General features: G+C 39.7%; 1 protein-coding gene across 3 annotated transcripts in view; it reads right to left on the bottom strand.

The window, feature by feature from the left end:
- Nucleotides 1–11,931: 11,931 nt before the first annotated feature.
- Nucleotides 11,932–13,841, bottom strand: part of top2b (DNA topoisomerase II beta) — a 67,105-nt gene continuing 65,195 nt past the window's right edge. For all 3 annotated transcript variants that reach the window (XM_028598000.1, XM_028598001.1, XM_028598002.1), the window contains one exon: nucleotides 11,932–12,408. In XM_028598000.1, coding sequence (XP_028453801.1) covers nucleotides 12,244–12,408 — 165 coding nt within the window. In that variant the 3' untranslated portion in view covers nucleotides 11,932–12,243. The remainder of the gene's footprint in view (nucleotides 12,409–13,841) is intronic.

The following is a 13,841-nucleotide window of genomic DNA, read 5'->3' as shown; positions in this document are numbered from 1 at the left end:
AAATCCAACAAGGAATGTGCTGATCCCGATCACAGAATCGGATGGGAGCTGATTTTTTAAACTGATCGAGGATCGGCATTCACCCTGTTTACCTTACTCCGATCATGTACATCAGCTCGTAGTGATGGCTGTCTTTAATCACACATGCCTTGCGCCACAAACGCACCGCTGCACTTTCAAACCAACATGGTGCGGCCACTCACCAGTGTATGTTCAGAGACGTCTCGAAGCTTGCCAGCCCTTGGCGACAATTAAAAAAGTCCATCTTGCTTAGTCACTTAGTCCGTTATTTTTTTTTTTTTACAGAAGCAGATTACTCCAATTCCCCACACTTCTTCCGTGATTACACCAGGAAACCACGCTTTCAGGCCGTTATCGCCTGGAGCTGACATCGGTAAACACTAGAAGAAAATCAAAGATTGACTATTAAGCGCAAGAGGCGTCACTAAGTTTAGTTTTCGTTGTCCAGCGGGGAACTTGAGACTGTTCATTCTTTCGTTGGGGGTTTGCTGGGATCCTAAAGAGAACTGTTTTGGTGTTGAGAGAAAAGACTCATTTGCTGCACTAAGTTAAATGTATTAAGCTTAATACATATTTGAGTTACTTTGTTTACTTAGTTACTTTTGTAAACAAAAAACGGTGTGCAGATTTATTATCTGAGCAAATAAGAATCAGAATTTTTTTTTTAGATCTGTGTACAAAAAGGATTGAATGCAGGTATTGTTTGACTGGAGAAGGTTTTTATATGACTTAGTACTGGGTTATTTATTTCAGCAAATACCTTAAAGGTATTGAGCATCACTCAGTCAGTGCCCTGACTTTTTACTTTCCCATAAAGTGGTAGCTAATCTGGAAAAACTGTTGGCCTTTTTACAACCGGTCTAATCATCTGACCAATTAGGTTTCTCGCATTTTTAGTTTCTCATATTTGTAGTGTTATCCCCAAGTTCCGAGCTCTCAGCAATTACTTTGGTGAGTACAATCATTACCGATAGAAAATCATGGCCAAAACTACAAAAATAAAGATCCAAATTTTAATAAACTGTAGTTTTTCTGAACCCACGTCGCTTTAGGTCACATGTAACACTCCTTGCACCCTTTAACTTCTTGCTTTCTATCTGAACTAGCACAGGTTGTATTTAAGCTTTGAATCTGATCACTGATGGCAGCTTTGACCTTTTTGAAAGATTTCCAAAATGTCAACCTAATGAGTGTGTATCTACCGCCAACAGCATGTACTACCGACCGGGCTCTACAAACGCACATGGGCTCTGTTAATGGCCTTATGAGCAGAGCTCCTCAACCCACTTTTCTTTCCCTTTTCAAGTGTCTTGTTAGAACCAGTGAAACACGGGGGCAATGCAATCCTTAAAACACACTGATGACCGGACCATGTGGGTCGGGACGATTGTACACTATTGTAGAAAGCACACAGTGGGGTGGGATCCACCAACCCTCTCCGAACGTTCACATTACTCTTCAGACTTGACGGTGTAAGCTACATTCAATGATGCAAAAGGAGTGCATTATGTAATAAAACATCAAAATGTAATACATTTTCATTTCATTATGTAATAAAACGGCAGTTCTTCGCATTCACAGGCACCATGTTGCATGTAAGTTAGGATACAACGAGCAATTAAAAATTTTACGGTGAAATTGGCTATATTTAATACCTTTTGATTTTTCTTCGAATGCCTTTCAAAGCCAATAGAGAAAAATACATACATTTTGGTTGGTTATTATATAATGTGCCATATTAGTACATATTCATTGAAAAAAAAGTGCTGCCGCATTATGTAATAATTTATTACAAAATGAGACATTTTTTTACATATTGCGTTCAGGATTTTTATTACAAAATGCGGATATTATTGTATAATGAAGCAAACATTTATTACATTTTGACATTTTATTACATAATGCGTTGCTACAAGGAGATTCCTGATGACCTCTCAACCCCCCTGAGAAGTGCAGTGGAGTAAAGCTTCTCTTTGGACAGTAGATCCAACTGAGCTCTTCATCTAATGGAAGTAGGCGGCGTACCTTGCATTGGATGAGGTGGTCCAGCTGAAATTATGAGAAAGCTGCTTTTCTCTTACACAGGTCACACATGATAGCCTACTGAACAATAAGAAATAAACTCCATTATATCCTCTTATTAGACCCAGATCCCTCACTACCCTGCTGTCCCCGCTGGCTGAACCATGTCTCCACTCACTCTGATTAGGGCTGGGTATTGTTAAAAAAATGTCGATACCAGTGCCGATACAAATACCGTGACCAACATTGATAGATCTTGGTAGAAGCATGCTGCATGCTTATTGGCTCACTGATGCTGATGAGATTTACCCCTTAGGTATTGAAATTTGGTATTGAATGATTTTGCGATACTCGATACTAAGGAGGCATTTCGGTCGGTGCCTAAAAAGTATTGAATTCGGAACCCAGCCCTAACTCTGATAGCAAGTGGTTGTTCACTTACAGCACAGGGGACACACTAACTTTAGCACTTAAACATGCTGAACCATTGAAATGTAGCTGTAGTACTGGAACGGAACAATATGAAGTCTAACAGCAGACCCTCCACAACCAAAGGAGGCCAAAGTTCAGCTCTAAATAAATTAAGCACAAAATCCACCACAGAGAATACTAAACAGCTTTGGGAATGCTTTCACACTGCTTACGTTTTATCTTAGAAATGAAACAGGAAGTACTGTAGGTCTTGAGCACTACAAATGACTCAATCTTAGTTTAAATACAAAATTAGAAGGTGAAGGTTTATAAGCAGATATTTGTGCCAGCAGGTTTTGAATTTGGTTTATCTGAATTTGAAAATTAAGCTTTGTCATTTCAAGGTGTATATCAAGTTTTGAATTTGATTAAAAATGAATTTGGTTGGACTTCTGTATATACAGGTATTACACCAAATTGATTAAAATCCAAGTTCAAATCATGATGCTACAGTGCAAACAAGCTTGGAGCAACCCCATGGATTAAATAGATTACATGACATGAGGGTTATAGGACATGTCACATGGGTGAATTTGTATATGCTGTTTGCATTTGAAATTTAATTTTACAAATCTGGATTATTGAAAATGTTATTGAATTTAAAATGATTCAAGTCCGGTTTAATTCATTTTATTTAATTTTGCTCATATTTTTCAAAATTCAGAGCAAATGTAGGACTTCTCACATTGCTGTGAATAGTTATTTGGGAAGTGGCTTACTCCAGAGCCAGGAATCAATTAGCCTAGCTTAGCTTAGCATAAAAACTGGGGTGATCTGAGCTAACTGTTCCCCATATCCAAAGTTAAAAAATGCCTAGTTCAAGAATGCGTTCATGACTTGGCCTTGGAAACAGTAGTTAAAAAGAACTGAAGGTCAACTTCTACTTCAACTTGCTTGTTTGGGTGCTTTTGGGCTGCCCAAAATCACTCCTTATTGCACAACATTTGTATTTGAATATCCGAATTCTAAGTGTGTAATCTATGTTCTGTATAGTTCCCTCAAAAGTGTATGGTTGCGATGGCGCTGGCTAAGCTAAATGCTAAAGAGGGAAACTTGCAGATTTTCAACCCTTTTGAAGCGAGTTATCCAGTGGAGATTTACCGGCGGGTACTGGTGCCATTCATATACGGCAGTACACAGAAAATCTGCAAACTTTCCCTTAAGTTACCAGCTAATGCTAGTGGTAGCTAGCCAGCTTATTTGGCAGAACACTGAACAAGACATTTTTAGGTGAACAAAATGTTCCAATTAACTTTGATGAAGTGAAAACAGTGGGAGGGTCTTAAGAAGTTTGAGACATAAACAAATTCACGGCTAGGGCCATGGTTAGCATTGTTACCGCCCCTAAAGCATCCTCTGCTTTATGGTCAAATTTAAAATAAAAGGGACCATAGTTTTTTTTTAAATTGACATCAGCTGTATTAAAGAAGATTTGAAACTATGACAGACGAATTACATTAAGTGAGAAGTAGGGTCATTTTTCTACAGACTTCTCTGGAAACGGACTTCTTTCCAATCTTTCTTTAAGACCTGGAAGCTACGGACATTATTTTTACAGTCTATGTTTTGGACAAAGTGATGTTTAAACTTCAGATCATTGTGAGTACTTTTAGGACTTCTCGTCCATGTTGGCTTAAGGCGTAATTCTCGCCAAAATGCAACCTAGGGTCGTTTTGTGAATGTACCCAAGTCAAACTTTTGTTTAAAAACGCTATTTTAAAACACTAAGAAGGCTCGACACAACATGAAACTTTGCTCGAAGTATCACCAGGGTAGGACTGAAACGATTCCTCGAATAATTCGATTACAAAAAATCCTCGAAGCAAAATAATTTGCCTTGAAGCTTCATCAAAGGTTGTACGGCTCACTGTGTTTCCGCACGGAGGATTATTCCTAGCGCACAAGAGGTTTGCGCTTCTGTGGACACAACACAAGCACAGACAGTATATAAACACAAGACTGACGGCCCAGATTACAAATGAAGGAAGACGAAAATAGCGAGGGTCTAAGAGAAGAGACAGTCAAGAGACAACGACAGAAAGTTTGGGATAATTTTAGGCTGCAAACATGCTGATACATCATCTCTGTAACAAACCTCCAGTGTACTCATCCATTCCACGGAGCCAACACAAGGTAGCTAACGTCTGCTGCTCTCGTCCTCCGCGCTGTTTACACAACTAGCCTACAGCATGCTACTCTGCTAATAGCCATGTTTTACATGTAGGGAGACAAACCGGCTCCTCCCCCCAGCATGGCTACTTAATATGCACGTGAATGACGTCATCATGCATTCTTTATTCTTTCTCCTCACCATAGATATATCTATGCTCCTCACTGTGTATTAGGCTTCTGAAAATGTGTCCCCCAGAACAGTGTAGTTGAATGGCCCTGTAAGCTTAGTACAGTCACATTTACCCTCTGGTCAGTGACCACCTCTTTTGCATATCCAGTGCAAAGAGCCAGAGGCAAGAAGGGGAATGGTGTGAAAAATATTAACATTTGGGCCACCAAAAATGTACTAGTGAAATGTATTTTTTTTTAAGGGTCTTAGAATTTGGCAATAAAATTTTTTTGCCTTTTCTAAAAAAGGAAACTTGTCTTTTGTATATATACAAGAGACAGGTTTCCTTTTTTTTAGTAAACATTGTTTGTGTACACAGAGTTTACTAAAAAGACAGTCCCTCCAGAAAAACATGATTATGCGATCGCATAATTCAATGCATAATCAGCCAAAGTCCACATTTTTATGCGGGGGCCGAATTTTTTCAAATACACCGCACTTTCGCCGCATTAATTGCCGATTTCCGCGCAAAGTATCGCGGGGCTTGCATGATTTCATAATTCCTGCATTTTTGTTGAAAAAAAAATCACACATATATCTTAGCAGAAAGTTGAAAAAAGTTGCATTTACTTCACACAAGAGCAGCCATTTTCACCTGTTGCCATGGGAAAGTTATGAAGTGACGTAATTATGCGACTTGAACCTTTTTTTTTCTTTTTCGTCAAACCGCAGTTTTTGAAAGTTCCCGCAATTTCAGCGCATAAAATTACATAAATATCCTGCATATTCCATCGCATTTTTTAAGAAAATGTGCCGCATAATCAAAGATTTTTGCCCGCAACAATCACAAAAAAACTCTGCATTTTTCTGGAAGGACTGAAAAGAAAGGTTTTGAACAACTCACTTTAGCAGTTGCCATCTTGCCAGTCAAAAAGTGTTGATCTCCGAATGCAACGTAACAGGGAGGAGAGTAAAGATGGAAAGCTCCTAAAGCTTAGTTCCATATCAATGCACGGATAATTCATTGTTTTGTTGTAAGTGAAAACCAATATTGACCTTTTAGTTGAAAAAAGAGCCTCATATAAGAATGACTTTTCCTACTATGGAGTCCGTTAATTCGCAATTGGAGATTGACACTTTTTGACTGGCAAGATGGCAGCAAGCGGAAAAAACAACTGCTAAAGTGAGTTGTTCAAAATTGAAAATCAAGCAAAAGTCAAAGGTCATTCTTAAAAGTGGCGCTTCCGTCCTAATTATGCTTTTTAACTGAAGTTTGACTCGGGTACATTCACAAAAAGACCCTAGGTTGCATTTTGGCTAGAGTTACGCTTTAAAATTTGAGAGTTGGGGCGACCTCTAGCTCACCCAGTAGAGTGTGCACCCCACGTAGGCTGAGTTCTTGGCAGTGGCCCGGGTTTGAATCCGACCTGCGGCCCTTTGCTGCATGTCCTCCCTCCTCTCTCTCCCTTTTCCTGTCTTCAAGCTATACTGTCGATTAAAGTCCATAAACATTTTTTTTTTAAGTTGAGAGAATTGACAGTTCATTCTTAACCTTGGAAACAGCAGATGATAAATGATTAAGTTTGATGACACTAAGTTCCATAAATACAGATGTGAATTCAAAACCTGGCACAAATATCTTCCCATACATCAACAACACCTCACAATATTTGCAGAGACAAACACAGTGAAACTGTTGCATCGACTAGATGAGTCATTGAGCTTCTTGTATTTGATCTGAAATAGGAACATAAGAAAGCCCTTTGGGGCAGTGAAGGGTTCTGGGTCTCAGCAGCACATAATAAAAACCCATCTGCATTCCATCCCTGCTAAGAAATACATATCATAAGGGAAACCAGAGCTGTTTCAGTTTTTCGTTTTTTAACATGTTTGAATGTGAATAATGTCATGGAGTCTGTCAGAAGAATGATATGCAGTGTTAAGAAATACTTATTTCTATCTCAATGTAACATAGGAAATGCTCTCCCTTGGTTCTCTCTGTCTTGCTCTCCTGGTGAGAGATGAAGGGATGCATCTTGGTGTTATTCTTTCTTTTCTTTTTTTTTTAAGCTGGAAAACCTTCACAGCTGAAGAATGTCCACATCCACCCCTGTAGCGTCAGGACAGCCCTCAGGCGCCTGACCACAGCAGGGACTTTTTATCTGTTCCTTTAGGAAACAACTTCACAATGCTGAATTACTCTTGTTCATTTCTGTTGAATGTTGTACCGACGTAACTGTAATACTCTACTATCTAGCTCACTGCAGAGATGTTATATAAATGGTGTGTGCTTTGCATTCCAATTGGCAGCTCTGTGGAAAAGACGCTCAGTTATTTGTCCTTTAGAACATCAACTCACATCTACGTGTTAAAAAAAGGAGGAGGAAATGGAACTTGGTGGACTGATATGGGCATCCGGGTCGAACTCCACAAACAGATATATAATTTGGGACAACGAGAAAGAGGAGAAATGGACCACCAAGTCACCTCAGCACCCAGTATCGTCTACATGTTCTGTTCCTGTTCCATGTCAAACAACAGAGCTGCTCCACCTCAACCAGGGAGCCAATCAGCTGTCTTCAATCAATCAAACACAATCAATCGACAGCTATGTGGTTAACAGGTTAACTAATGAACTAGGGTTGAACCGATATGGGGTTTAAAAAACTGATTTTTGTTTTGTGCCAGTAATCGGTCAAAGGAAAAATTGATCTTCAGATACTCTGAAACAGTTTGATAACAGCCTGGTTGATGTCTTTTTTTTTTTTAAGCCCATGTCCCTCAATCGACCTTCTCTATTATGTTTCTCAGAATGCCTTTCAACAACACCCAGAACCATGCTCTGCTGAGAATATCTTAAAGCTGCACTAATCAGAAATTTTTATAGGAACAATGACGAACCTACAGAGAATTATCACCCAACTCTGCATTCCTGCGGAACATTTGAGCCTCTTTTAGTGCTTTGGTCTGGTTTTAAAGCCTGAAATGTAACTTTTTTGGTTCATAAGCACTCTTATCAACCTAGTTTCCACCTGCAGACACTCGCTGTTAGCTATGTAAAAGCTCTGATCGACCCACTGCATGCGACCTGCTCAGCACCATACGGCAGACCAACAAAGTTAGCAATAAGCTAACAAGCAACAGAGCTTACCCTCCTTTGCTAGCCTTGTAGTCACACCATAGCAACATTGCTATTTTCATTGTTACATATTTTTCACAAGATACCACACAAACAGTGTAGCTCCATTTAATTAGCTGAATTGACTGAATAATAGTTAATATTGGACTTTATTCCGATGTAACTGTCACGAATTTGTTGATATTGAGTTGAGTCAGTCAAATTTCAAGTAAAAGGCTGATGTGAAGTTTTTTCCACTCGAAACTGGTGTTTGTTATTGACGCAAAAATGTTCCTTTAGCGTCATATTAAGACACGCTTGGTTGGGACTCTTGGCATCACTTTATGACGCTCTGGGTCGGAACCTATGTTTAACTGACATGCGGCACAAGAACGGGACAGATTTAGGAAAAGATGGTGGCTGGGGTTACAAAATATACGTTTCAGTGACATGCGGGACAAGAACGGGACACGAAAACCGGTCTCCTGGGGGAAAGTCCTGTGTTGTTTGACCCATCCACCACCCAAACCAACCTCCTTACGCAGATGTTATTTTTTCATACTACTCTCTACCGTTGTCTCTCTTAATACTATGTTATCTTACAGCGCCGTGGTCAAGCTGCTGCTCTGCCCGGCTCATTCCATACAGACGCTGAAGGGGGATTTTTGCGTCGGTTTCTGATGCTGAGAGACACTGACCAAGCATCAGTATAGAGTGAGAACGGGTTGGAAACTACAGTCTAAACAATATGACATAAACGCAGCATAAGCTTACTTTCTAACCAGCTTCTCAACTAATTAAAACACAGAAAACACAAAAAAGTAGCATCACAGGTATAACAACTCAACAACAGCCCCACATATCGTTCTAACCCTATATACAACACCTCACACAGGAGCCAGAAAACATGACAGTGAACCACAATATCAATCATTAGCAGTAGCTCTGTTGTTGTCCGTCCTGGAGGTGTTAGTAGACGTCACAAACTGTCCACTGTCGCCTGTTTCCCATCTGTATCAGAGAACCTCACCACCAATCACATGCAGTGTTGTATAGTGGTGTTATTATGAGACATGATGGTCTCGTCTTACTGGGCACGAGGGTGGAAGGGGCGGGGGTTGTTGTGGATTTTTCCCCATCAGCTCCTGCTGCCTTCCCGTAGGGTGAAGACAACCTCAGGAGCTGCTCTGAGGTTTGAGCTTCTATCTGTTTCAGCTCTCCATTTTAAATATTGTCTTTGTTTGTACATTAACATATGCTTTTTATGTTCATATACTGTTAAACTTTACCATGAACTGTCCTGGCAAAGTAATAAAATATATTTATTTTAAATTCTTGTGTGCGTATCCATAACATCTCAACCCAGGTAACAACCTTGTTAGAGAGAATCTGATCTTGATGACATACAGTGAATATGTAGTATTCATCGTAGTAATTAGTGCCAACTCATTTGTTCTATGTTGCATTCAGATTGTGCGCTTTGTTAAAATCTTAAAAAGCCCCTATTCTGCTTATTTTTAGTTTTATATATATTTATATAGTTATATAATGTTTTGTGTGTGTAATAGATATAAGTAAAAAAAAAACACATTTCACTCCAAATGGAGCGTTCTCTCCCACAGACAGCACTTTTTCTCAACTGCCTAAAAACACCTTGCCCACATTTCTGTTTGAAATTCCTCCATTAGTGATGTCAATAATTGAGAAAGCCAGCCCAGTTTTTCACGTGCTGCCCATAGGTGCTGCCTGAGGAAGCGCAGCCTGCCCAATAGCTTGTTTGGATTTGGTTGACCAATCACAACAGTGGGCCAGCTGACCAATCAGAGCAGACTAGGCAGCGTTATAAGCGCCATGGCCAACTCGCAGAAAGCGCATGCTGTCATACTTCAGCTCACGTCGTATTTACCAAACCTGCAGTTCATCGGATAATCAGCGCCTTTCTCCGCCCACTATACCGTAAATTGCGCGCATCTTTCTATCATGGATCAGCCACCAAGTCAGTCAAAACAGCGAAAACAAAGATTTAGTGATAACAAAGTTGATCTGCTTGTTCATGAGGTAACAGCTTGATGCATGTTATTTCGGCATTAGTGGTGGGGAAATGTATTTATTGACAAGTGCGCTGTAGCAAAGCGTTAAGTACTGGTGCTATGATACGGCTGAGTGCAGACTGCATGCTATGACTGTTTGAAATGATCCTGATCCCAATATTTGCAATGTAGCGAGGAGTTTTACAACTGTTGGAATGGAATGTGAACGCTGAGTCGGAGATTCAATGTCATCTTTGATTTCTTCCAGTAGGCCTAACTGTAATATTGCATGGCTGCCTAATCTGTAATGCTAATTTCGTGTTCACTCAACTGAAAAAGTGTGATCCTTGTGGCAAAAATTTTGAATGAATGCATATGCATGACACGGAAAAGCGCAATTTGCCATTTTCAGTCCCTGCAACAGGAAGTCTGCGCTTTTACCTCGGTGCGGCCTGTTTGTACATACCTCACCATGCTTTTACACGCATATTGCGAAACAAATACGCCTGACGTAGGCGCAAAAGCGTTCGTACATCGGGCCCAGAGTGTTTAAGACAGAGGCGCTGCAGCAATGGGCAGTATGTTTTTTGAACATCAAAGCATGTAAACCTATTCTAGGAGACCGAGAGTGCAAATATTATGCTGAAAATGAGTATGAAAGGGTCTCTTTAATGCTCCAATAGTGACTGTAGGCTAAATTGTTCATTATAAAACAGTGTTAGTCAGAATAAAATTATGAACAGCTTAGTGGTGATTTTTGCTATTCTTCAAGCCATACCAGTAGCAGTAAGTTTTTCTTTATTCATTTATTACCTACTCTAGCTTTTCCAACGTTTCTGGACACACACATTTGTTTATTATAAAACCTAACAATTATCTTGAGGGAGTACCCCTAACCTCCCACCAAATATGTGCAACTTAGTCTTCCACAAACCTAGTTTGACCTGTTTTTATTAAAGAATAGAACCCCAACCCATTATGAGGTTCCTCTAATGTGGTGACAGATGCATTGCATTTCCTATTACTAGGTCCCATTTCCTGTCAGTTCACTGGTAGAAAGCTTTTAATGTGAAGCAGCAATGCAGCAGCAGTAACTTGGGGCTGAAAGCGATCGGTGAAGTCTGATGTGTGACGGTACAAACATGAACAAAGGTGTGAAACAAAACTCCAAACCACACAGTATGCCACTGTTAGAGTTTCTACCTGAATATGAGAGCTGAAAACAGACTTTTAGAAATGGAGCTTTCGGTCATTCAGCGGCACAACCGACAGCAGACACTCAAGTTCGGCTGCCAAAGACACAGCTAAAGGGAGAACTGATAGCCCTATGGTTTCCATTAACATTAGTCTCGCATTGCCAGACCTTCCTCCACAGCCCTACAGAGGCCCTCCTCTGGCGAGTCCACACAGAATTCTGGGATGGAAAAAAAAAAATCGTACTCTAGTTTATTGGCATTTCTTTAAACCAATCACAATTGTCTTGAGCGGTGCTAAGCTCCAGATGGAGCCATGGTGCCGCTGCAAAATAGTCTTGGGAAGGAACTTGTTTTGGTGGAATGTGTACGTTGTAGTACACGTTCTGTACGTTTTAGTCGTACAACAGAAAACTCAGATTGGACAGATAGTCTAGCTAGCCGTCTGGATTTACCCTGCAGAGATCTGAGGAGCACAGTCCTCATAAATCCACCGGAGTTTAGAATCCCAACACAAAGAAAGAGGAAGGGGATGAACATCCAGCGGAATTTCCAGAGCAATTCCGAAGTGGCACGTCATGGATATAGACTACACTTAGCTAACTAAGATTAACCCATCACTGATGTTGTCTACAGGAACTACCTCACAATAAGGAACTGGTGATTCAGTGGAAACCTTTACATAGACAATCTCACTGTGTGTGAAAGCATTTGTTAGTGTGAATATAATTTCACCTGAATTCTTCTGTGTGTAATAATGCTCACTCATGAAAGAATCAGGCCAGCAAAACCATGGACATTTCATTGTTTACTTTTCAACTTCATGTTCAAAAAGTTACATAGTATTTCAACAATTAAAATGTGCTAAAAGCACAGCGTTCTAAACTTCTAAAAGCCGCTTCGGGACAAATACAGAACATTTCAATGAGCATAAAAAAAGAAACCTGTATATGTATAATAAAAAGTGTAAAACAACTACACAATAAAAATCATTATAACATCACCATTAATGAAATAAAATGAAAGAGGAAATGTACAAAAGTCTGTGGGAACACAGGAGGAGGAGGAAACTTCCATACAAGCAGAGTGTGTTTAAAGTGTGTTGCTTTAATCGAACATGTCGTCATCGTCGTCTTCTCCCCCATTGTCCGACTCGTCAAAGTACTTGACTTCCTTCTTGGCCCGTCCCGGCCGGTCCCGGGACTGAGCGCTCTTCGCACTCAGGCTGTTGCTGTCATCGTCCTCGTCATCTGACGGAGGTTTCTGAGGCTTCTGCACAGGAGGGCAATGAAACACTTCGTTATAGTTACCATTTAGGTTTTTACTGCACTGAAACTGCATATCATAGGTGGGTAGGTTCAAACTTCATTTCATTCATTTTGGCATTTTAGGCATTTATTTATAGGACAGCTGACGACATGAAAGGGGAGAGAGAGGGGGATTGACATGCATCAAGGGCCGCATGTTGGAGTAAAACCTGCGGCCGCTGCGTCGAGGAGTAAACCTCTATATATGGGCGCCTGCTCTAACAGGTGAGCTACCCAGGCAACCCAAACTTCATTTCTTAATAATGTTCTCTAGAAAAGTTTATAAATGAAAGTAATTGGTATTGGGACTTGCCTGTTTTTTCACTGTCTCTTTGTCTTTCATAGGTGTGAATGTCATAGGACAAAAAAGCAGGAAAACATACGGCGCACCCATGACGCGGCGACTAAAATGATAGGTTGGGAGGGAGGGCTCCCAACCTATCATTTTAGGAAGGCTATATACTGCTTGTTTTTCTTTGAGAAGTTTTCATTTAGAAGTCTTACTGAATGCATCTGCCAGACTGTTAACCTGCATATTCAGCATGCGTTCTTTGTGAGATGTGTAATAGTACCGTTGATGGGTGATTTAGCAAATACAGGCACTTTAGGTTGTAGGTTTTTAGGAAAAATTAAAACTCTTTAAACTGATTTGATCTGAATATCTTCTTCACACTGTCTGGAAACAACAACTAATAGTGGCTAAGACCATACTATTTGAGAATATACAGATTTTAGTTGGTTTCTTCAAATACCTGAGGAAAAATATCATTAGCACCACATAATAAAATTAACTGTTTTAGTTGAAAAGGAAGCTACAGAAATTGTGGCCAAGGTATTGTATATATACAATTTCAAGTTTTTTTTTAAACTATTTGTCTTAGTCATTGTCACGTTTAACCCTTGTGTTGTATTGCCTTGTCCTTCCGGGTCAAAATTGAAAATTAACTTTTTTTAGCACTTTTTTGTCAAAAAAGCTTTCAAAGCTTTCTTTATTCATGGTCAATAAACTGAATTTATATGACATTATACCTAATTTTTTAGGTAAAAAAGCAGAAATTATTAATTATTTTGACTAACCGTTAAGATCAGAGGATGTTGAGTGGATCACAGACTGGTGTATGTCAAAGTTTAGTCAGGTTACTGTTTTAAAACCATTTAAACTTTTTTTTTCAAATGCTATAAAATTGAATATAACAAACCAAAATTCAATGAAAGTTATCAATTTCACCTGCATACAACGTATGGAACCCATAAAACGTATCCTAGGCATGAAAATGGGGGGTCCAGGGGCATGCTCCCCCAGAAGAAAATTTTAAATTACATATTTTAAAGCATCAAACTGATGCATTTTGAGATGCATTTTTTGCCAACAGTGTAATATTTCAATATGCACTCATT

This window comes from Perca flavescens, chromosome 14 (assembly GCF_004354835.1).
Source record: "Perca flavescens isolate YP-PL-M2 chromosome 14, PFLA_1.0, whole genome shotgun sequence".
Classification (NCBI taxonomy): Eukaryota; Metazoa; Chordata; class Actinopteri; order Perciformes; family Percidae; genus Perca; species Perca flavescens.
This window is presented reverse-complemented; position numbering and strand designations above follow the sequence as displayed.